At 48.8% G+C, this 23,914-nt stretch overlaps 1 protein-coding gene across 3 annotated transcripts in view; it reads left to right on the top strand.

Annotated features, from left to right (window-relative positions):
- Positions 1-1,609: 1,609 nt before the first annotated feature.
- ZNF341 (zinc finger protein 341) overlaps positions 1,610-23,914 on the top strand; it is a 42,093-nt gene continuing 19,788 nt past the window's right edge. The window contains exons 1-8 of one of the 3 annotated variants that reach the window (XM_036827624.1): positions 1,610-1,716; positions 6,984-7,094; positions 8,842-9,038; positions 11,479-11,628; positions 16,012-16,263; positions 19,759-19,954; positions 21,561-21,651; positions 23,287-23,480. In XM_036827624.1, coding sequence (XP_036683519.1) covers positions 1,686-1,716; positions 6,984-7,094; positions 8,842-9,038; positions 11,479-11,628; positions 16,012-16,263; positions 19,759-19,954; positions 21,561-21,651; positions 23,287-23,480 — 1,222 coding nt within the window. In that variant the 5' untranslated portion in view covers positions 1,610-1,685. Of the gene's footprint in view, positions 1,717-2,642; positions 3,241-6,983; positions 7,095-8,841; positions 9,039-11,478; positions 11,629-16,011; positions 16,264-19,758; positions 19,955-21,560; positions 21,652-23,286; positions 23,481-23,914 lie in introns of those variants that run through there. The other 2 variants (XM_036827623.1, XM_036827625.1) reach the window with 2 other exon arrangements.

Genomic DNA, 23,914 nt, shown 5'->3' with positions numbered 1-23,914 from the left:
GATAAATTCAAAGGGCCAATATTGCCAGAACAAAGAGTTACAGGACTCCTATCACTCTGTCACAGTGCGACCATTGCAATGTCCCAGAGCCCTCCCAAGCATCATGCCCTGTCCCTTTCCCATCCCATATAAGGAAAGACATTTGCCCCATTTTTCTCCCGCTCAGCACACTGAAAGTATACATACTCTGTCCAGTCAGCAGATGACTTGCAGGTTCCCTGGCTATAAAAACAGACAGGCAACCCATGCTTATTGTCGACTTTCCCTGGCTACCAGGAAGTCAGCCCGCTGTTCTTGCAGCGACCCTTCTCTTTAAGAAACTCTACCTTCCTCACATTCTGCCTTGTGTCTGGAAATTCTTTTCCAACCTGCGCTTGGACCACCACACTAACGTCCCAGAATAGCATCTTATCGGGGTCTGTATGCCAGTTTCTTTTATAGAACAGAGAGGGGGAGGAGGTGAGGAAGTAAAGTAAAAAGGCCATAAGTCTTGCAAACTATCTCATGGCTTGGCCAGAATTGGAGAGGGGATGTGTTAATTTCTTCTTTTCTGTGGCCATTCACAGGTGGGTAGGGTCTGAATGTCTTCCTGTGAGCTGAACAAAGGCACTTTAACATTCAGGCAGAGGGGCAGGGTTCCCCGAGGTAAGCCATTATGTATGCTTACAGCTATAGACAGCATCCTCTTAGTGATGACAGTAACAAAAGCATCCAAAAGCAAAGGTTAAAGTAAAAGAAACAGATCCAACATGGAGTCAGATTTTGCTCTTCCCTGTTACACTGTGTACAGTGGGAATATTCAGTCCCTTTTGCAGAGTTGGGGGTCTCAGGCAGTTGGACAGGTCTGTATCACAGAGTTGGAGTCAGGTCCAGAAAACACGGTTGGGAGGTGCCTGTGTGCAATAGGGATGGGGGTCAGTGCGCAGAGTTAGGGGTTCAAATTGAGACAGGCTGGGACCTGGGACCCTTTGCTGCAATGCTGCAATGCTTGCACCTGGACACACGTCTCCCTGAGCAACAAAATACAAAGAAACTATATAGGACTAAAAATAACTGTGTGCATGCATGCACGGCTGGGGTAAATTCTGGACCCAAAAGATACAAAAAGACAACAAAACCCAACTGCCATTTGTGAAGAACCAGGAACAAAAACTGGGTGTTGGGAGCAAAAGCAGGGTACTGCACATGTCCCCCTGCACACAGTACAACCTAAGGGGTGGACAAAACACCTAAGCCACCCCTCCACCTGACCCCTGGACACACCCCTACCTTCATGCCATATAAGGAACAAGCTTGCCCCCCCTCAGCAAGCAAGCAAGGGAACCTGTCGTTTGCTCTCCCTCCCGCCTGCTGCAGCAAGGGCCCCAATAAAGCCTTGCCTGAATTTCTTATCTGGCCTCTAGTCAACTTCTATTCATTGGGGAAAGCCAAGAACCCTGGTTGGTATCAAAATACTGCAGGGATAGGGGTCCACGTGTCCAATAACTGGGTTATCCAGGTGGGGCTGGGGGAACCCCGGGATGCTGGGGGTCCCACGAGCCATTCCTGGTTTTCTGGGATGGTGGAGGGGCTCCGAGGAGGAAGGAGGGCGCCCCCTAGCGGCTCCGCCGCCGCCGCCGCCGCCACCACGGCTCCCACAATGCTCGCGCAGCCCGGCTTCGGGCTCCAGCAGCGGCGGCTCCAAAATGGCGCAGACGATCTTCGAGGCCCTGGAGGGTGAGCGGCGGCGGGGACTGGGGAGGCGGCTGTTCCGCCTTGCGCCCCCTCCCGCCGCGAACTCGCAGCGCGGGGCCCAGGGCGCGTGGCGCCTGCGGGGCGGAGGGCGCCGGGCCGGAACAGCCAGTGGGGCGGGAGGGCCACGGATGGGAACAGCCGCGGGAGCGGAGGTCGGCAGGGGTGGGGGAGCAGTGAGGCCTGAACAGAAGCGGAGTTGAGGCTCAGTGGTGGTGGGGGGTGCATCTTGGGACCGGAACAGCCGCGGGCGCCTAGGCCCGGCGGCAGCTGCGGCGGCGGGTGGGGGGGGGTGGGGTGGTGCGTGCAACCGGACAGGCACAGCGAGAGAGAGAAGGCCCTGGGGGAGAGCACCGAGAGCGGAACAGCCGTGGACGGCTGGCGCAGCGGGAGGGGAGCCTCGGACCGGAACAGCTGCCGCCGCCAGGGCCCGGGCGGCGCGCGGTTGGGCCTGGGGGGCAGTTTTCTGGAGGGAACAGCCGGGGGATGGTGATGCAGGCCAGGCCGGGAACCGCGAGGCGAGCGTGGCTGCACCGCGGACGCGAGGGCTGGGGAGGGCTGCATCCAGGGGGACCGTGGTGCAGCAGCGGCTGCGGGGGCGAGGGGCTGAGCCAGGGGTCCTGACCATTAAGAACTTGTATTGAGCGCCAACTGTGTGCCTCGCGCTCTGACATAGTGTCTTCAATTCAGACCAGGAAAGGATCGGCGCCACCTGTGTGCAAGGCCAGGCCTTGGACCGAAACCAGCAAACACGGGGTGCCTACTTTGTGCACCATTACGGGGTGCAGAGTATTATAAACCCAGACCAAGAAAGGATGGGTGCCAACGGTGTGGTTGGCCGGGACGCCGAGTTACCAGACCCAAACCAGCAAACACCGCACCGACTGGTTGTCCCATGCTCTGCGAGATCCTAGGATGTGAATGGTCCTCAGGATCTGGGAATTGTGAGCTTTGGAGGCAGGTAAATACTGAGAGCCTCCATGTGCACTTGCTAGGAGTTGGAAAGGAAGCCTCAGAATTCAGGGCCATGGCACAGAGTTGATGCTGGGGGGATACAGACGCAAGAATGCTCTTGGAAGGATGAGATGAGTATACACATAATTAGAGTGCAAGCTGAAAGTAGGCTGGACCAGTGGTATGTGGCTGAGGCTTTGAGTCCTGCAACTCCCCAGGAGGTCTCAGCTGTGTCTCTTAACATCTTGGAGGATCAGCTCTCTCACCACGAAATGTGTAATCCTCCCCACATCTGGGAAGGTTAAGTTTCAGGAATACTCGTTGGTAAGGGATGTAGAAATTATAGAATTATAGAAAAGGTAAACAGTAAAGATGACCTCAGCTGGTGTTCAGTGCTGTGACGGGTGATGGATGTGGAAGGCCAGGGTCATTGGTGGCTCCCTCTGGGAGGCCAACAGGATGGTGTGAGGCCTGCTTTCTCTCTAGGTTCATGGACTTCCTCAGTGTTTGGATTTTCACTACAAGAATGTGTTCCTGTATTGAGTGATGAAGAAGGTAAAGGAAAAATCAGTTCCTGGGACTGTGTGATGCGCGCTGGGCTAGGAGAAGGGCAGCAGAACTGTGGGGATCCAGAGATGACCCAGGCAGTGGGGACTGCATTTGCAAAGCCCTGGTGGGGAGAGAGGTCTAGGATTCACAGAAGTTCATGTGAGCAGCTAGAGATGAGGCTTCTGAACTTTATCTTGGCATCAGTGTGGAACTAAGAAAGGGTTTTCAGCAGGGGAGCTGCACAAGCTAACGTATGTTTTATAAAGTTCACCCTGGCTGCTCTGAGAACAGACAGGAGGGGTCAGAGTGGCCGTGGGGAGGTGAGACCACTGCGGCTGTCCTGCTGGGAACTGATGGTGGCCTGGGCTCTGGGGACAGCTATGGGGATGGAGGAAAAGTGGATCTGAGAGATATTTGGGAGACAGAATAGGCTAGACTTGCTGAAGGACCGGAAATCAGGGTGTGAAGGGAGATAGGTTAAGGGAAGAATCAGGGGGTGCCCCAGGGGCTTTAGCTGGGTGGACAGTGGTGCCCTCTTCTTATTGATGAGGATTACTAGGAGAGGAACAAACTTAGGGATGGGGAATGACACATTTGGTTTGAGTTTTACATAGACAGCATTTTTTTCAAAGACTTAATTTTTTTAGAGCAGTTTTAGGTTTGCACAGTTGAGAGGAAGGTACAGAGACTTTCTGTATACCTTTGATCCTACACATTCATAACCTCCCCTTTAATCAACGTAACTCATCAGAGTGGTACATTTGTTACCAAGGATGAACCTGCATTGACACATCATAACCACCCGAAGTCCATAATTTATCTTAAGTTTCACTCTTGGTGGTGTACATTCTATTGGACAATTGTATAATGACATATATCCATCATTGTAATATTATCATATAGAGTATTTTCACTGACCTAAAAATCCTCTGTGCTCTGCCTATTCATCCCTCCCCCCACCCCCGGCAACCACTAATCTTTTTATTGTCTCCATAGTTTTGACAGGCAGTATTTTTTATTTTATTTTTAAAAAAATAGTCATTGATTTATTTTGGCTGCACCGGGTTTTAGTTGCAGCATGCAGCATCTTAGTTGCAGCATGCATGTGGGATTTAGCTCCCCCGACCAGGGATCGAACCCGGGCCCCCCGCATTGGGAGCACGGAGTCCTACCCAGGCTGGACCACCAGGGAAGTCCCAATATATTTTTTAAAATAAATTTATTTATTTATTTTTGGCTGCGTTGGGTCTTCATTGCTGCGTGGGCTTTTTCTCCAGTTGCAGGGAGCAGGGGCTACGCTTCATAGCGATGTGCAGGCTTCTCATTGTGGTGGCTTCTCTTGTTGCGGAGCATGGGCTCTAGGCACGCGGGCTTCAGTAGTTGTGGCTCATGGGCTCTAGACCGCAGGTTCAGTAGTCGTGGTGCACGGGCTTAGTTGCTCTGCGACATGTGGGATCTTCCCGGACCAGGGCTTGAACCTGTGTCCCCTGCATTGGCAGGCGGATTCTTAACCACTGCGCTACCAGGGAAGCCCCCAATATTTTTTTTAAATTAAACTTTTTATTTTGAAATACTTTTTTTTCTGTAGATTCACGTGCAGTTGTAGAAATAATACAGAGTGATTCCATTTATCCTTTACTTAGTTTCCCACAATGTAACATCTTGTAAAACTATCCTATAGTATTATAACCAGTCGACATACAGAACAGTTCTATCACTACAAGATGTTGCCCTTTTATGGCTCCACCCACCTCCTTCCCCTGCTCCCCATCGCTGATGTCCGGCAATTTCTCCATTTAGAAATGGAGAACTAATCTGTTCTCCATTTCTAAAATATTATCATTTCAAGAATGTCATGTAATTGGAATCATAAAGTATATAACCTTTGAGATTAGCTTTTTTCACTCATTGTAATTCCCTGGAGATTCATCCAAGTTGTTGCTTGTATCAATAGGTTGCTCCTTTATATTGCTGAGCAGTGCTCCGTGCTATGGATGCACTGCAGTTTGTTTAACTGTTCACCCACTGAAGGACATCTGACTCGTTTCCAGTTTTTTACTATTATGAATAAAACTGCTATGAACATTCATGTACAGATTTGCACACAAATGCTGACATACAGTTTTGCATTAGATGATAGAAGATTTACTGAAGCTCCTTCTGGGGGAGCATGAACCCCAGGTTTGAAACTCCAGATATTAGGGAGAACTAAATAAGGGCGAGTGAGGATTCTCAGGGAGAGTGTAAGAGGGAGAGGAGAGAGAGCCAGATGGAAGGAACCCTTCAAAAATAGAAACATTTAGGGGATGGACAGGTGACGAGAGTAAAGGAGGCTGGGAAAGAGCGAGCAGAGAGGTGGGAGAAGACCCAGGAAGGGTGGCGCCCTGGAGCCCGAGAAGGGAGTGTTTCAAAAACGAATGTCTGATGCTGCCAGGTGGTCTTTGGTGATTCTGGTGGAATGATGGGGACTTAAGCCCCACTGGAGTGGGTGGAGGAGGATTGGGAGGTGGGCAGAGGAGATGGAGGGTGTAGACAACTCTCATCGGATGCTTGATGTTGAAGGGAGGAGAGATGAGAACATGAGTTCGAGGGAGGCCATTCTGGAGAAACCTGAGTGTGTGTAGCCGCTGCTGGGAAGGAGAAGTTGTGGGCACAGTGTGAGATGGGCCAGCTGGTGGAGAACGGCTTCTGAAGGAGCAGGAGGAGATGGAGAGAAGGGCTGGCCTCAGGAGGCACACAACCTGCATTGTGACAGGGGAAAGTATGGATTCAGTTTGGCTGCAGGAGCTAATGGTTCTAATTGCCTTTCAGTAGAAGCTGGGGCAGGTGTCCAGGTGAGAGGTTGGCTGTGAGGACAGAGAGAAGGAGGCGCCCTCTGGGTTATTGGGGAGGGAGGCAGTGTGCCTTAGTGGCCACTTAGATGTGAGGAAGCCTATCTTCCAGCTGGTGACACGGCTGGACAGTGTGCTACTGAGAACCTCAACAGTGACAACTGGTTGGAAAACATGGACATAGTCAGCTTCTGAAGAGTCCCCCCGACCACAATCCAGATTACGCTGTTTATTGAGGAACTGAAAAAATAAGCACACATTGGAAAACAAGAGAAGCCCAAGTGCAAACAGATTTGTGGGATTTGTGGGGTGTGGATGGGGAAGACTTAGTAACATGATTTCCAGAGGGGTTTTTGCATTTCGGATTAGACTCAGCCATGAGTAAGAGAGAAGCCCAACCTAGCAGTGGCTTAAACAGGCTAGAAGTTTATTTCTCTCATGTGGGAGTCCAGAAAAAGGCAGTCTAGAGCTGTGACAGTGGCTGTGTTCTACAAGGTCCTCAGAGACCCAGAATCTTTCCAGTCTTTTGCCCTGTAGTGCCCTTGTCCTCATGATCTGGGATGGTGGCTAGAGTTCCCACCATCATCTTCTTGTTCTAGGAAGCAGGATGGAGGATCGGACAAAGAAGGGGGTCACATACCGGGCAGCTTTTAAGAAAACTTCCCCAAAGCTCCTGTTGACCAGAACTTAGACATTCTCTAGCTGCAAGAGTGGCTGGGAAGTGTAATCTTTATTCTGGGGCCATGTTCCCAGCCAAAAATCTTGGGTTCTATTCCAATAGAAGTTGGAGAGAAAGCATATCAGGGCACAGACAGACGTTTTTGCCATGGGGGCCTTGCAATGGGTCTGGCTTGTAAGGGTGAAGTCAGAGCAGGATGCTGGGCCCACCTTCCAGAAAGGCTGCTTTTCTTTCTTCAGGAATGGACAATCAGACTGTCCTAGCTGTCCAGTCACTGTTGGATGGCCAAGGAGCAGTTCCTGATCCAACAGGCCAGAGCGTCAATGCACCCCCTGCTATCCAGCCACTGGGTGAGTATCTGCTCAGGTTCACCAGTGGGAAGGGTAAGTAGCTTCCTGTGAAAACAGGTGGGGCTGATGAGGGGGTGTGGGAGTGAACTGCCCACTGTGGTTCCCAGGTTGTCCTCTCATGTCTGAAGCCTCTCCCCTTCCTCCCAGCCTGGATCTTCAGGCTCAGACTTTTCTCTGCTTAGCTCTGAGGACAGTCTTTTTCAGTCACTTAGTGAATGTGGGGATCATGACAGAGAATGACTAGGAGCCCCGATGCTTAGCAATGCTTGTACCTTTGACCCAAAGTCATTTCTCAGCTTCCCCTCAATGAGGCTAAGCATGAATCTCTCCAATTTACAGCCCAGGCCCTTGCGACACAGAGAGGGCAAGGAACTTCCTTTAGAACCCTGTGTGAGTCTGTGTGTTCATCCATTCATTCTACAAAGATTTTTGAGTACTTGGGAACCATGCTGGGGACAGAGAGACACACACCTGAGTTTGAATCCTTGTTCCCATAGTTTGGCTCTGTGACCTTAGGCAAGTGAGTTAACCTCTCTGTGCCCTCAGTTTCCACATCTGTAAAATGGGGATAATAGTCCTACCTCATAGGAATCTTGTGAGGGTACTTGGGATTCGGTTTTAGCTGTCATAAATAAGAAATGCAAGTTTCTTGTAGTTTGTACAAGATTAAAGTTTATTTCTTTGTTGCATGAAGTCCTGATGACTCAGACCCCTTCTTTCATATGGCTCTGCTGCTCTCAGCATGCGGTCCAAGATGGCTGCTCCAGCCTCCCACTTTCATTTCCACACTCCAGCCAACAGGAAGGGAAGAAAGAAGGAAGTAGGAGTCATACCCCTTCCTTTTAGGAGGAAGTTGTGTAGACAGTATACTTCTCCTCTTCTCCTATTGGTCAGAATTCAGTCACATGACATGTCTAGCTGCAAAAAAGTCTGGGAAATGTGGTCTTTAACTAGATGGCCATGTTTCTCACTAAAATTTGTATTACTTTTTAAGAAGGAAGAGTGAATATTGAATGACAATTAGACATTTCTGCCACAACATATCAAGAGCTTGGCACAGTGCATGGCCTGTGGTGGGCCTTCAATAATGGATGGTGTTAACTGTAGCTAATCATTGATTTAGTTTTTCATGCATTCAGCAGACATCCGCTGAAGGCCTCCTATGTGCCCAGAAAATATTGTAGTTATGGTGATAAATAAGAGATATTTCCTTCCCTTAGGAAATATGGTGGTGATGGGAAAAATGTGATAAGAGAGGCTTGCCCAGAGGAAGGAACTGTGAACACTCTTGAGGAGGGCTTCCTGGAGGAGGTGACATCTGAGCTGAGCCTTGCAGAATGAGTTGTTCTGAGAGAGGCAGCTTGGCAGGGAGGACAGGGGATGCAAGGGCACTGAGAACTGTGATCATGCAGCCCATTTGGGGACTGGTGAATAAATTCAGGCAGGGTAAAGATTCTGAATGTCTCAACTTTGAAGCGAACCCACCTTACGATTTCCTGATTTCTAATTTTTTGATTCCTGGGTGAACCTGGCTGGATATTCCCGCAGGTGCCAGCGTGGTTTGAAAGCTCGTAGGAAGCACAGAGTTGATGCTTGACCTTCGCACGTCGAGTCATGGAACGCCGTTAGTTTGCCTTTCTCATGGTCCAGCCACGGGCCTCCCATTCTCACTGTGATGCCCCCTCCTTTTTTCTTGCTTTTTTTCGTTATTTCCCTCCCTCTGCTGCTCTGTGGGCATGACCCCTAGATGATGAGGATGTCTTTCTCTGCGGGAAGTGTAAGAAGCAGTTCAACTCGCTGCCGGCGTTTATGACCCACAAGCGGGAACAGTGCCAGGGGAGTGCCCCGCCCCTGGCCACAGTCTCACTGGCTACCAACAGCATCTACACACCTTCGGCAGCACCCACAGCAGTCCAGCAGGCCCCGCCTCCTGCCAATCGCCAGGTATTTATCCATTCGTTTGTTCATTTATCTAGTCAAGTCTTTTTTGAGTACCCACTGTGTGTCAGGCACTGTGTGGGCACTGGGGGTACAGGGGTGGACAAACAGACCAGGTCACTGCCTTCATGGCATTGAGTGAGATAGATAGTACCCAAACAGATGTGTAGAGATGTACTTTTCCCAGGATAAGTGCAGAGAGATAGGGGATGTCAAGACAGGGATGGGAGGTTTTGCCCTTTTGTATGTGGTGCTATGGGATGAGCTCTGTGAAGAGGTGACATTTGTGCAGAGACTTAGGGAGGTGAGAAATAGTCATGAAGCTACTTTGGGGACGAATATTCCAGGGGGCCGGATCAGCAAGTGCAAAGGCCCTGAGGCGGAAGCGTGCTGGCTTTATTCCAGGAACAGCAAGGAGGTGAGAGTGGCTAGAGCTGAGTGAGTGAGTGAGGAGGGTGAGAGGTGATAAGGTCAGAGAGGCAATAGGGGGATCCTGGCAAATCGTATCGGTCTGTGGGCTTTTACTCTGCATGAGATGGGAGCCATTGGAGGGTTTTGAGCAGAAGAGGGATATAGTCTGATTTACACTTTAACTAGGTCACTGTAGCTGCTGTAGACAGTAGATTTTGATGGGAGTCAAGAGAGAAATCCAGGAGACTGATTAGGGTGCTACTGTACAAATCCAGACAATGGGTGGTGGTGGCTTGACCAGGATAGTGGCAGTGGAGGTGGAGAGAAGGGGTGAGATTTTCGAAATATTTTGAAGGTGGAGCTGACAGAGCTTGTGGATGGATTGGATGTAGGGTGTGAGATTAAGAGGAGTCAAGGATGACCAGAGTTGGAGTTGCCATTAACCGAAGCAGGGAAAACAACAAGGAGAAGGTTTTGGGGGGGATGTCAGGAGTTCAGCTGCTCATGTTGAATTTGAGATGCCCATTGGACCTTTAAGTGGAGGCAGTGAAGGTGCAGACAGATATACAAGTCTGGAGGTCACAGGGCAGGCTGCGGGTATCTGGAGAAGCTTGCAGAGTTCTCAGTCAGGAACACAGTTCTGGAGCAAAGACACCCTGGGTGGGAGCTCAGAGAGATTAAAGACTCCTTATAAAGGGGACTGGGCATGTCCCAGGATGCCAGGTCACGGGGTCAGGTTTCCCTCTGGCTTCCTCTTGTCTCCTTATTCCTCTAAAACATTATCTTCACCCATTGTATAGACATAATTCCTGCCATCAAGATAAAGGCGTTCACCTCCAGATCCATAGGACATGTATGTTTAAACTTTTCAAGTTACCATAGACATCTTCTAACACAGAGCAGTCGTTTTCTCACTCCTTGATTATGAGTTTTGTTAGTAGAAAATGTTCCCTCTCCCCCCACTCCCTTTTTTTTTTTTCCGTAGGAGAGAGGGAAATTCTTCCAGTCCTGGGCAAGGAAAAAACTTTAGAACACAGTCGATTGGTAATGGGCAAACACGAATCCCTCTGCCTAAGTGAGTTGGATGGACATGGAAATGATTTCCCATTTTTTGTCTCATCCTAATGCATGTGACATTGTAAAAATACATGTCACTGCCTTTCCTGGCCGTGACATGGGGTGTGTCCCTAAACTGCCTGGGTTGTCCTTGCTTGGTTGAGGGCAAGGACATCCTGTTTGAGCAGGGACTCTGGGTTCAGGGGCCCAGTTGCTGCTGTACCCAGGGGTCCTGCAGACAGACGACTTAGGAAGATGCCAGGAAAGAAAGGCAACAAATAAACAAAACAAAACACGCTTTACATCTACTGACAGGAATAGTCACTGCATGTTTGACACCCTCTTGTAAGGTCTGCCTTTCATCCTTGCTGTTAACCTGAGAACATATAATTATACTTTCACATACTTTCTTAAGTACTCACAGGAATTACATAGTAGTATTGTTTTAGATTTTTAAAGATGAGAATATATAATGTACATGTTATTATATAATTTGATTTTCCATGCAATACCTCTTACTTGCTCTCTATAGTATTCTATCCATGACTATATTTTATTTTTTGATCTATTCTCCTATTGATGGACATCAAGGTTATTTCCAGTTTTTCACTATTAGAAACAAGGCTGTGCAGAGTACTCTTTTTCTGTGGATTCCCTGTGGACAGGTGTGAGTGATTCTCTAGGATAGAGGCCCGGAAGGATTGTTGCTGGGTCACAGGGTATATGCCTTACATGGAGGTGTGACTTATTCTCCTTGTTTGATAGACGAGGAAATGGAGGTTGAGAGAGGTGGAATGACTTTCCCAGGGTCACATGGCAGGGAGAAGTAGCAGAAGTGGAAATAGAATCCAGGTCTGTGGGACTCCAGAACCCAGATCTTTTGCATCATGCCATCTGCTTTCTTCCACAGCCTCAGACATGTTCTTTCTCTCCCTTTCTCTCCCTTCCTCTCTCTCTCTCTCTCTCTCTCACTGTCCAGATCTCCACGTACATTACCGTGCCCCCATCCCCACTGATCCAGACCCTGGTGCAGGGGAACATCTTGGTAAGCGATGACGTGCTCATGTCTGCCATGTCGGCCTTCACATCCCTGGACCAGCCCATGCCCCAGGGCCCCCCGCCTGTGCAGGTAAGGAGGTGGCCAGTTTCTCACGGGATCTTGATTCTAGGCCTGCATGTTGACTCCTGCAGATTCAGAATCTTGTAGAGAGAAGGGGGCTTGGCCCCAGCTCTCCCTCAAGCTAAGGAGGACTGTCAGCTTCCCCTTGGCCAGCCCTGCTGTGGCTGGGGAAGCTGCCGCATTCAGCTGGGACCCAGAACATGACTTTGGGGTTTCATAGCCACAGTCCAGTTGTTTGGACTCCTATTTTTATTCTTAACAGAAGTGTTCCATGTCCATTAGAAAAACACTAGAAAGTACACAATAGAAAAGTAAAAAAAAAAAAAACCAATTTTTTAAAACATTATTCTTAACCTGGAAAGTAGAGAGACATGGCAACTGACTGAATTTACAATTCTTGGTTGGATCCTGTGTTGGGTGGGGCGTGGGGGAAGTGGTAAAGGCCTTATTGGGACACTTGGGGAGATTAGAATTTGGAGGAATCCGAATATTTTATTTTATTTATTTAAAAGAATATTTATTTATTTGGTTGTGCTGGGTCTTTAGTTGCGGCAGGTGGGCTCCTTAGTTGAGGCTCACCAGCTCCTTAGTTGCAGCACATGGGCTTCTAAGTTGTGGCAGGAGGGCTCCTTAGTTGTGGCATGTGAACTCTTAGTTGTGGCATGCATGTGGGATCTAGTTCCCTGACCAGGGATTGAACCCAGGCCCCCTGCATGGGAGCACGGAGTCTTACCCACTACGCCACCAGGGAAGTCCCGGAATCTGAATATTTTAGATAATAGTATTATATCAATATTCAATTTCCCGTGTACGATCATTGAATTGTGGTTATATAGGAGAATGTCCTTGTTCTTAGGAGATGCACCTGAGTACAGTTTTAAGGAATAAAGTGTCGTGATGTCTGTAACTAACTTTCAAGGGGCTTGACAAAACACAAATATGTGTATGTGTGTGTACACACACACACACACAGACGTTGCAGATGTGGCAAAATGGTAACAACTGGTGAATTAGATGAAGTATAAAGACTGTTCATTGTATTCTTTTTGCAACCTTTCCGTAGGTTTGAAACTTTACAGGATAAAAATTGGGAAATCAGGGAATTCCTTGGCGGTCCAGTGGTTAGGACTCCACGTTTTTACTGCCAAGGGCCCGGGTTCAATCCCTGGTTGGGGAACTAAAGTCCCACAAGCCCGACGATGCTGCCAAAAAAAAAAAAAAAAAAAAAAATTGGGAAATCAATCAATCAGTCAATCACCCTCAGTCTCTCTACCCAAAGAAAACACTGCCAAAACTTTGGTGTCTGGCTTTCCTGACCTTCGAATGCACATAGACGGACTTCCCTGGCGTTCCAGTGGGAAAGACTCCACGCTCCCAATGTAGGGGGCCCAGGTTCGATTCCTGGTCAGGGAAGTAGAGCCCACATCCATGCCGCAACTAAGAGTTCGCATGTCGGGCTTCCCTGGTGGTGCAGTGGTTAAGAATCCGCCTGCCAATTCAGGGGACGTGGGCTCGAGCCCTGGTCTGGGAAGATCCCACATGCCACAGAGCAACTAAGCCTGTGCACCACAACTCCTGAAGCCCACGCGCTCTAGAGCCAGTGCTCTGCAACAAGAGAAGCCACCTCAGTGAGAAGCCTGTGCACCACAACAAAGAGTGGCTCCCACTCACCGCAACTAGAGAAAGCCTGTGTGCAGCAGTGAAGACCCAATGCAGCCAAGAATAAACAAACAAATAAATAAATAAAAGAGTTCGCATGCCACAGCTAAGGATCCCATGTGCTGCAACTAAGGAGCTGGCAACCTGCAACTAAGAAGCCCTCGAGCTGCAACTAAGAAACCTGCCTGCTGCAACTAAGGAGCCGGCCTGCCACAACTAAGACGGTGCAACCAAATAAAATATTTAAAAAAAAAGAAAAGAAAAGAAAAGAAAGACAAATGTGTATATTTTAAATATATTTATTTAAAAAGCTATTTCTGGGACTTCCCTGGTAGTGCAGGTGTTAAGAATCCGCCTGACAATGCAGAGGACACGGGTTCGAGCCCTGGTCTGGGAAGATCCCACATGCCGTGGAGCAACTAAGCCCGTGCGCCACAACTACTGAGCCTGCTCTCTAGAGCCCGCAAGCCACAGCTACTGAGCCCGTGTGCCACAACTACTGAAACCTGTGTGCCTAGAGCCCGTGCTCCGCAACAAGAGAAGCCACCACAATGAGAAGCCCGCGCACCGCAATGAAGAGTAGCCCCTGCTCACCACAACTAGAGGAAGCCCGTGAGCAGCAACAAAGACCCAACGCAGCCAGAAAAAAAAAAAAAAAGGCTATCTCTGGGCTTCCCTGGTGGCACAGTGGTTAAGAATCCGCCTGCCAGGCTTCCCTGGTGGCGCAGTGGTTGAGAGTCTGCCTGCCAATGCAGGGGACACGGGTTCGAGCCCTGGTCTGGGAAGATCCCACATGCCGCGGAGCAACTGGGCCCGTGGGGCACAATTACTGAGCCTGTGCGTCTGGAGCTTGTGCTCCGCAACAAGAGAGGCTGCGATGGTGAGAGGCCCGCGCACCGCGATGAAGAGTGGCCCCCGCTTGCCGCGACTAGAGAAGGCCCTCGCACAGAAACGAAGACCCAACACAGCCATAAATATATAAATAAATAAATTAAAAAACCCACACATTAAAAAAAAAAAAATTAAAAAAAAAAAAAGAATCCGCCTGCCAATGCAGGGGACACGGGTTCGAGCCCTGGTCCGGGAAGATTCCACATGCTGTGGAGCAACTAAGCCTGTGCGCCACAACTGCAGAGCCTGCGCCCTAGAGCCTGCGAGCCACAACTACTGAGCCCACGCACCTAGAGCCCGTTCTCCACAACAAGAGAAGCCACCGCAATGAGAAGCCCATGCACTGCAACGAAGAGCGGCCCCCACTTGCCGCAACTAGAGAAAGCCCGCCCACGGCAACAAAAGACCCAAACGCAGCCAAAAATAAAAATTAAATTAAAAAAAAATATGTACATATCTATATATATACACACATCTATATAAATGGGTCAGGCTATATGCACTGTTCTGGAACTTGCTTTTCTTACTTTGCCTTTTGTATAACATCATTCTGTCTCTGTGCCTACAACCCCACATCAGTATTTCCCAAAGTGTTCCTTAGAACAGTGGCTCCTTGGGATTTTCCAATAGAAAAAGGATCCCTGGTCAAACCAGGCTGTGAGGGAGGCATTCTGCCTCTTCCCTTGCTCTGTCCCTGGGTCTTCCTGCAATAAAGAAATACTTTTGATTTTGTCACCCCAGATTTTTCTCTAGACATATATGACTATGGAACCCAAGGAACAGCAATGAAGAGAGGCACCCTTTATGAAATATTGATCAGCACCATCACTTTAACAACCGCAAAGGGGTCTGTTCCATTCCATGTGGATGGACCATCCTCTGTTTAGCCAGGCTTCCATGGATGGACATTTAGGTCATTGCCATTTTTTGCTGTTATAAGAACTACTGGAATACCATCCACGTATGGTTATCTTTGCCCACCTGCTTGATTATTTTTGTAGAATCAATTTCTAGAAGTCATTGGCTGTGTTTCGGGGATCTATGGCCACCAGCACATTTGGTGACTCTCTAGAAAGACTTCCAGAACTCAGGATGGTTGTGCTCATGGCTGTGGTTTATTAGGTAAAAGGATACACAGCAGGATCAGCAAGGGAAGAAGACCCAGCAGCTGAAGTCTGGAGAAAATTGACGTTCTTCCAAGTCTCCAAAGTTCTCTCTCTCAGGGAAGTGGCGGGGCTGCATAGAGCACGCATCTTCCTTCAGCAGAAAAGAGCAGTGACACGTGCCTAGTGTTTCTGCCAGGGAAGCGCACCTACGACTCTAAGGCCAGGACTTTTACTGGGGATCGGTCATGTAGGCACCCAGCCACAAACCAAAATTCCGGATCCCGACATGGGAAGGAGGGGTTCACCATAAATCACATTGTTTGTGCAAACAGTCTAGGTGGGTTGTTGTAGGGTCAGTGCCCAGGTGGGCAAAACAGCCTTATTAACGTAGGAGACCTTCTACGAGGCACTTTCTCAGATGCCAGTTCAGAGTCAGTCCTACAAGCAAGCCCTTCTAAAGACAACAACATTAGGCCTGCTCTGTGAGCTCATTTCTGCACAAGCTGGGCCATTTTTGCTGACTTTCATGGAGAAAAGGGATAGCAACGCCAGACTGATGGCTCCTCGAATCCTCCCATGACTTTGTTTCCATGCCCCCTCTCAGCCCCGTCCTCTGAGCTGCCTGAGTGGCTCTTCTTTCCGCATGGCTGGCTAAGGCAAATGTCCTTCCCCACTGATAAATCAGACAGCTGGTATCAAGAGGCTATGACACTTTAATTTTCTCTTCTGATTTCAGAGTAGCCTGAACATGCATTCCGCGCCGAGCTACCTCAGCCAGCCTCCACCTCCTCCTCCACCCCCTCCACCACTGCCTCCACCTCCACCCCCCCAGCCTCCACCACCCCCATCCCAGAGCCTGGGTCCCTCCGGGCGTCCCAACCCCGGCGGGAATGGCGTGGTGGAGGTGTATAGTGCCACAGCACCCCTGACTGGGAATGGAACGGTGGAGATCCAGGCATTGGGAATGCAGCCCTACCCACCCCTGGAGGTGAGCAGACGCTGGGGCTTGGGGTGAAGGGGGAGAAAGTGGTCATGGTCGTCATGGGTAACCTGAACCTTTTCTGAACACCAGCTGTGTGCCAGACACTGCTAGAGATACCGTGGAGGGCAAAACCAGATCGAGCTGTTATACATGTAAATGTAAAATGCAAACCACGAGAAACTGGAATGAAGTAGAGGTTGTAGCAGAAATACAAGCTGCCCTCAGGGAGTGCTCAGGACAGTCAAGAGAATACCTGCCTTTTGGGGAAAGGATTCCAAAAAATTACATATGCGAGTGTCTCATATTTTTTAACAAGCTGGGTATATTGGTTAGCTATAGCTGTGTAAGAAATGTCCACCAATCCTCAGTGGTATATAGGAAAAAGTGTTTATTTTTCTCATGTCTACAGTGGTCAGCTTGGCAACTGCTGATCTTGGCTGGGTTCTCCCACATGTCTGGAGGTTGACTGGCATCCGCTGCTCTAGAATGGCCCGGTGTGGGATAAGTCTGGTGGGGTGACCCGGCTCTGCTGCATGCATCTTTCATTCTCCAGCAGTTTAGCCAGGCATGTTCTCACCACAGTGGTGGACGTGCAGTAATGCAAGCAGAAATGCTCAAGACTTCTTGAGGCTTAGGCTTGTAGGTGATACAGTGTCACTTCCGTTGGTCAAAGCAGGTCACAAGGCCAGCTTAGATTTAAGAAGTAGGGAAATAGGTGCCACCTCTTGATGGGAAAAGCTGCAAGTCACACTGTAAAGGGCCTGGGTACTAGAAGAGGTAATGAATTGAGGCCATTCAGTCAATATACAGGCATACCTTGTTTTATTGCACTTTGTAGATATTGTGCTTTTCTTTACAAATTGAAGGTCTGTGGCAACCCTGTGTTAAGCAAGTCTATTGGTGCCATTTTTCCAACAGCATTTGCTCACTTCATGTCTCTGTGTCACATTTTGGTAATCCTTGCAATATTTCAAACTTTTTCATTATTATTATATTTGTCATGGTGATCTGTGATCTTTGATGTTATTACTATGACTCGCTGAAGGCACGGGTGATGGTTAGCATTTTTTAGCAATAAAGTCAAAAAGTTTTTTAAATTAAGGTATATACTTTTTTTTTTTTAGATATAATGCTGTTGCATACTTAACAGGCTACAGGATAGTGTAAGCATAACTTTTATATGCACTGGGAAATCAAAATTTTTGTGTGACTTGCTGTATTGTGATATTCGCTTTATTGCAGTGGTCTGTAACTGAACCCACAATATCTCCGAGGTGTGCCTGTTCCATATGTGCCATATTAATTCCCGGCTAAAGAGCTCTGAGCTACAAGCAGTCTACTCTCAAGGCACTAAGAGTTCAGAACCATGCCAGACGCCAGTGCTGGGGGGCATGGTTATGATAGAAAGAGCCTACCTGCACTTGAGGTCACATTATCTCAGACTCACCCTAGAATCCAGCCATATAGACATTCCATGTAAGGTAGCATCTGTATGGAAAGAGAACTAGACCAGTGGGACAATTCCTCCACCAGCCATGTGATGTTATAAGAGCCTGCAGGGGGATTTTCCCTAGCCTGGGAGAATAAAGCAAAAGGACCTTGTTGAATTATAAAAAAAAAAAATTAAGTCAGCGAGATGCTGAGAGGACGGTGGTGGTCTCATAGGCAGAGGGGGCCAGCATAGGGGTAGCTGCCATTGTTTATTTTCCATGTAGACGAGGGTGCTCTTTGAGGACAGAGCCTGAGTCATCTTTGATTTTGCATCCTTAGCACCTGGCAGAGTGCCTGGCCTGTGGTACACCTACAGTAGGTATCTGAAATAGGGTCCTCTGACCTCAGTTTCCTTTCCTCTAGAATGGGAACTCCCCTTGCAGAGCTGTGAGGATAATGAGAGCTAACCCAGTGGCAGTCATGTAATCGCTCAGTAATGACTTGAACGATGAGTGAATTCATTCACTGTGACAGATATTTATTGAGTTCCATATTGGTCAGGAAAATTGAAACCACTCTAGGTATTTCTGGCAAAGGGATTTAATATAGGAAATTAGGTGCTTACAAAGCTGATGGAAGGGCTGGAGGAGCAAAAGTCAGGGTTGCTGAGCACCACTCATTTTCAGGGTCGCTGGTGTTCCTTGGCCCTTAGAACCAGGACACTGCTGCTGCACCCAGAGGTGAGGAAACTGTAGGATTCTGTTGCTGAGGTTCCAGCTGCCCTGCTGTCCTTGGGGCTGGTGGTCAGGAGGGGAACGTAGGGTTCAGCCAGCCACTCCGAAACTCATGACTGCAGACCCACCTATCTCCCAGCACAGCTGCCGGAGGAGAATGGTTTCTACCTCCCTTCTGCCTTCCAAATCTCATGCAGATGCTTCTCACGGGCAGAACTTAATCTGTGTTCAGAACTGTGCTGGCAAGGATGCTTGGGAATGTAGTTCCCAGCTTCCCACCTCTGCATTTCAGGGGAGAGCATGGGCAGGTGTAGGAATGGTTCCAAGGCCTGACAGACAAGACCCGGCAGAAGCACCTACTGGTGCCATATTAGATGCCCAATACCTACGTAAATGAATTCATTCATTCAACAAATATTTATTGAGTCCCCACCCTGTGCCAAGCATTGCTCTAGGCCTGGGAATAGAGGAAGAAACAAAAGCAAAGCAAAAGTCCTGGCCTTCACGAAACTAGGCAGATAATAGACAAGATAAGTAAGTAAAATGTACAATTTATTAGATAATGATATGTCTAAGGAGAAAAATAAAGCAGAGAAGGATAGGAAGTGGAATTTTGGATAGGCTAGCCCAGGAAGACCAATGAATGGTGAATAGATGAATGAGTAAATGAATTCTTCACACCCCAGTGTCATGATGTAAGCTTAGTGGTCACTGAGTTTGGGTGGCTCAGAATTCACTGGGTAATTTTCTTGTGGCTTCAGTGTCAATTCTTGGCCGAGGGATGCGTGCTGGTGTGGCATCAGGCAGAGTCGGTTAAGAAGTGGAGTTGCTGGTGAGGGCATAGACCCTTCTGACTTCCTAGTTCTCCTGTGCAAGCAAACTACTACTAATAACAATAATAATGGCAATCACAACAGCTAATGTTGATTGGGTATTTACTATATGCCAGGCACTGTTTTAAGCTCTTTACTTGTTAACTCGTTTAATCCTCATAACCCCGTGTGAGGGGTGCTATGATTAGCCCCATTTTACAGATGTGGAAACTGAGACAGAAGTTTAAAAGACTTGCCCAAGGTCAGTTAAATGATAAGTGGCAGAGTCAGGATTTGAACCCAGGCAGCCTGGTTCCAAAGCTCCTTCTAGCCTGCTGGCATCATGAAGTTCTAAGGGGTCTTGGGAGTGACTGGGGTGACTGAGCAAGGTGGAGGAGTTAGGATGGTGATGTAGATTGGGGGTGGCTAAGATCAGCCAGGGACACAGTGAGGGTCCCACTGGCTGGGGCAGGTGCTTCCCCTCCCTTCCCAGGGCACTCTTCCTGACTGTGCTGTTCTTATAGGTGCCAAACCAGTGTGTGGAGGCTCCAGTATACCCCACCCCCCAGGTGTACAGCCCCGGCAAACAAGGATTCAAACCGAAAGGACCAAACCCTGCTGCCCCCATGACCAGTGCCACCAGGGGTGCAGTGGCCACCTTTGACTCCCCACCATCGCTGAAGACCCGACGGACCAAAGGTTCCAGTGGACTCCCAGAAGGTGGGCCCACAGCCTGCCATGGCATCTTTCCTCAGCGTGGGCCTATCCACAGGCTGCTTAGTTCCAGTTTTCCCTTTTGTGATAGTTAGGATTAAGTTTGGTTGCATGTAATGGAAAATCCAAAATAAGAGTGACTTCAAAATGATAGAATTTTGTTGTTCTGTGCGAACTAAGTCCAGAGGCAGGCAATCTGGAGATCGTGTGCCTATATAATCACCAGGCACCCACATTTCTTCTATCTTTCCGCTCTGCCATCCCTAGAACATGGCTTTTGTTCTCAGGGTGCCTCATCATGTAAAATGGCTGCTGGAGATCCAGTCATCAATTTCATATTCCAGGAAGTAAGAAGGATAAAAGAGGAGTCTCCCAGCTCCCAGACGTTCTGCGTGATGCTTTTGCTTACATCTCATTGGTCAACACTTAGTCACTTGACCATATCTAGTTGCAAAGGAAGCTGGGAAATGTCTCTTTTGCCAGGAACATTGATGTTCCCATTATGTAGGGGATTTATGAAGAAAGAAGAAGGGGTGAGTGGTTAATAGGCAGGCAAGCAGTGATGTCTGCCACCCCTTCAGAGATGGTAAACATGGGGTTAGGGGCAATGTCAAAAAGTGGTGGTAGTGGGGAAAGGCAGAGGAATTCAGAACTTTTCAGAGGGTTTCAGTCAACCTTCCTTCCTTTCACAAACGTGTTGAGCATCTGTGTGCTAGGCTTGGTGTCAAAAACTGGAAATCTAGGGACTTCCCTCGTGGTCCCATGGCTAAGACTCCACACTCCCAATGCAGGGGGACTGGGTTCCATCCCTGGTCAGGGAACTAGGTCCCACGTGTCACAACTACGAGTTCGCATGCCGCACCTAAAGATCCCAAATGCCACAAAGAAGATCCCGCATGCCACATCTAAGACCTGGTGCAGCCAAGTAAATAAATAAAATAAATAAATATTAAAACAAACAAACAAACTGGAAATCTAGCATCTTGGGTCATGATTTCCTTACCCTTAATTATTCACAGTTTAATGGGAGAGACAGGGAATAAATTAACTATTTATGGGTCACCCTAGGAAGGAGATTAACAGAGTACTATGAGAATACTGGGGAGAGGCTGGAAAATGATGCTGCCTATCTATCTGGGGATGAGAAGGAAACAGTCTTGTGACTATCTGAGGGACAAGCATTTTAGGGAAGGGGGAACAGCAGGTGCAAAGGCTCTGAGGTGGGACCATGTTTAAAGTCTTTCAAGGTTAGCAAGGAGTCCGCTGCAGCTGGATGGTAAGAATGATGAGGTTGGAAGGAAGTAGAGGATGCAGAGCCCCATAGGCCACAGCAGAGAGGTTGAATTTTATCCTAGGGCAGAAGGGAGCCTTTGAGGGGTTTGCTCTGCTCTCCCAGCCAGAGCGTGTCCTGGGCTTTTCTCCCCTAGGCACTGTGAGAGACTCACCTGTGCTTCTTCCCCTGACTGTCCACGGGTGTAGATCTCCCAGGGTCTGAGCTGTCTGGCCCCAAGTCCAGGGGGTACAGTGGCTGGAAGCTGCCCTTCGCGCCTTCAGTTGTGTCCCCAGGCTCACCATCCCCTTCTTTCCTCTTTGTCTTTTTTTTTTTTGTCAGCTGCAGGGAAGCCAAAGGCTCAGAAACTCAAGTGCTCGTATTGTGACAAGTCATTCACCAAAAACTTCGACCTGCAGCAGCACATCCGAAGGTACCCAGGCGTGGTGTGGCAGGTGGCTCGTGGGGGGAGGTAGGCTGAGGGATTCACGTGGAAGCAATGCTCCTTTCTCAGCCCCTTCGTCTGGGTGGTGACCAAGGCCCCATCTGGTCTGTCATGGTTCTCAGACCTTCATTCCAGCTCAGGATGATTTTTCCCTTTTCTTTCTCAGGAGCAGTGGGAAGGATCTGTGGGGCATGCCTACGGTGATGGGGAAGGTCCAAGTGGGCTCCGGTGGGGGAGGAATTTACTTGAATGGACAGGGGCTTTGTGGGTGGGAGGCGTGCCTCTGTCTCGCTTCTGCAGAAAGGGCTGACCTCGAGGATAGCCATGCTGTGTGAATATGCCTCTACAAGCTCTCTGCTCACTAACCTTGACACCCCTTGTCCCAAGAACCTGCAAGGAGCCCCTCTGGGCCTCAGGTTTTCCCTTGTGAAGTGGAGGGGTGGCCTTGTTCAGTGTTTCTCACAGAGTGGCACATTGGGACATGAGATGATTTTAGGTGGTTTATGGATATTGGTGTTGAAAAGACTTGAAAGACATAGTGAGAAAATTATCTTTTCAATTTCTTTCAGGCAAAGGAGAAAGCCTCAGTTTGGTGTAGTCTGTCTTTAATGCCTCTCATGTACTTGCTCATCTTTTATAACAGAGAGAGAGAGAGAGAGAGAGCGCCTGAGATTCCAACCTCGGCGTGCAGCAGCTTCTCTCTAGACCAGGGTCCGCCAGCCTGCTGAGATGTTTTACATCACATCATGCTTTTCTCTGGGGGCCGCCCGAGGCTTGGTAGAATGTTTAGCAGCATCCCTGACCTCTAACCATTAGATGCCAGTAGCACCCCTCACTCCTCAGCTGTGACAACCAAAAATGTCTCCAAACATTGCCAGATGTCCCCGGGAGAGCAAAGTCAATCTCTGTTGAAAACCACTGGTCTGCACTAGTGTGTGTCAATAGAACTTTCCGCAAAGAAGGAAAGGCCCCAATAGCCACTGTCCATAGGGTAGCCAGTAATCATATGGCTACTGAGTACTTGAAATGTGGCTAGTATGACTGAGAAACTGAGTTTTTAACTTTATTTTATTTTAATAAGTTTAAATAGTTCCATGTGGTTTGTGTCTACCTTACTGGATGGTGTACCTATAGATGTTAATAATATTGTTTTATAAATAATTTTTTTGTTACTTTGTGTTTATAAGTGGTTTTCCATATATAATAACAACAGGAAACTTCATTTAAAATTATTAAGTTTTTAAAAAGTACATTGATTTGAAGGAAAATGTTAAATAATGGTACAAGTGCTGTGCTGTGACAGCTAGGATGTCTTCTCCTTCAAAAACCAGAAATCCCTATTTAAACAATTAGGAAATGTTTTATCTCACAATGTGAGATGGCCACAGAGAAGGTCAGCTCCAGGGCTGGTTGATTCAGCAGCTCAGTAATGTCACCGAGAGCCCAGGGTCTGTCTGCCTCTGGTCTGCCTGCCTCAGCAAGAGGGCTTGTCCTCATGGTGTCAGGATGGTGGCCGGCAGCATCTGGATGCTCTTCCTGGGCCTTCCTGGTGGCTGTGAGCTCCCGGGCTGAGGCCACAGTCCCGTTCCGACACGCGGGCGCTGACAAGCCTTGTGTCTGCAGCCACACCGGTGAGAAGCCCTTCCAGTGCATTGCATGTGGCCGTGCCTTTGCCCAGAAGTCTAATGTCAAGAAACACATGCAGACCCACAAGGTGTGGCCTCCAGGACGCAGCGGTGGCACCGTCTCTCGCAACTCTGTGACTGTACAGGTCATGGCCCTGAACCCCAGCAGGCAGGAGGATGAGGATGACACAGGTGGGTAGAAGTGGCCGTTGGGCACTGCCCGGCTGGAGCCTCCCTATGCAGCCCTGGGGGTGAGCGGCGCCAGCCACAGGCAGCTAATGTGCAAGCAACATATGCCCACTTTTACATGACCTGCCAGTGGGAACTACCCTACTGCGTTGTTTAGCCATTCTGTGTGTGCCCTCCGAGTTCTTGTGAGCTCTAGAGAAGGATCCATTTCTTTCAAAACTCCTACAGTGCCTGGCACCAGAGGGTCCACCATTGAGCAGACATTTATGGAGGCCTACTGTGTGTCAGGCCACTGGGCCTACGGACATGAGGTCAGAGGCCCCCGTCCTCAGGGAGGGTGAGGGAAGGACAACTAAGCAAATGATCGTAATTGGAACAAGGAGCTGGGAGGCATCGTGAGTACAGCTAGGGGTGGCAGTCAGTGCTGTTAACAACCA

The sequence above is a fragment of the Balaenoptera musculus genome, chromosome 15 (assembly GCF_009873245.2).
Source record: "Balaenoptera musculus isolate JJ_BM4_2016_0621 chromosome 15, mBalMus1.pri.v3, whole genome shotgun sequence".
In the NCBI taxonomy this organism is placed as follows: Eukaryota; Metazoa; Chordata; class Mammalia; order Artiodactyla; family Balaenopteridae; genus Balaenoptera; species Balaenoptera musculus.
The sequence above is the reverse complement of the archived record's forward strand: the minus strand, read 5'-3'. Positions and strand labels throughout refer to the sequence as shown.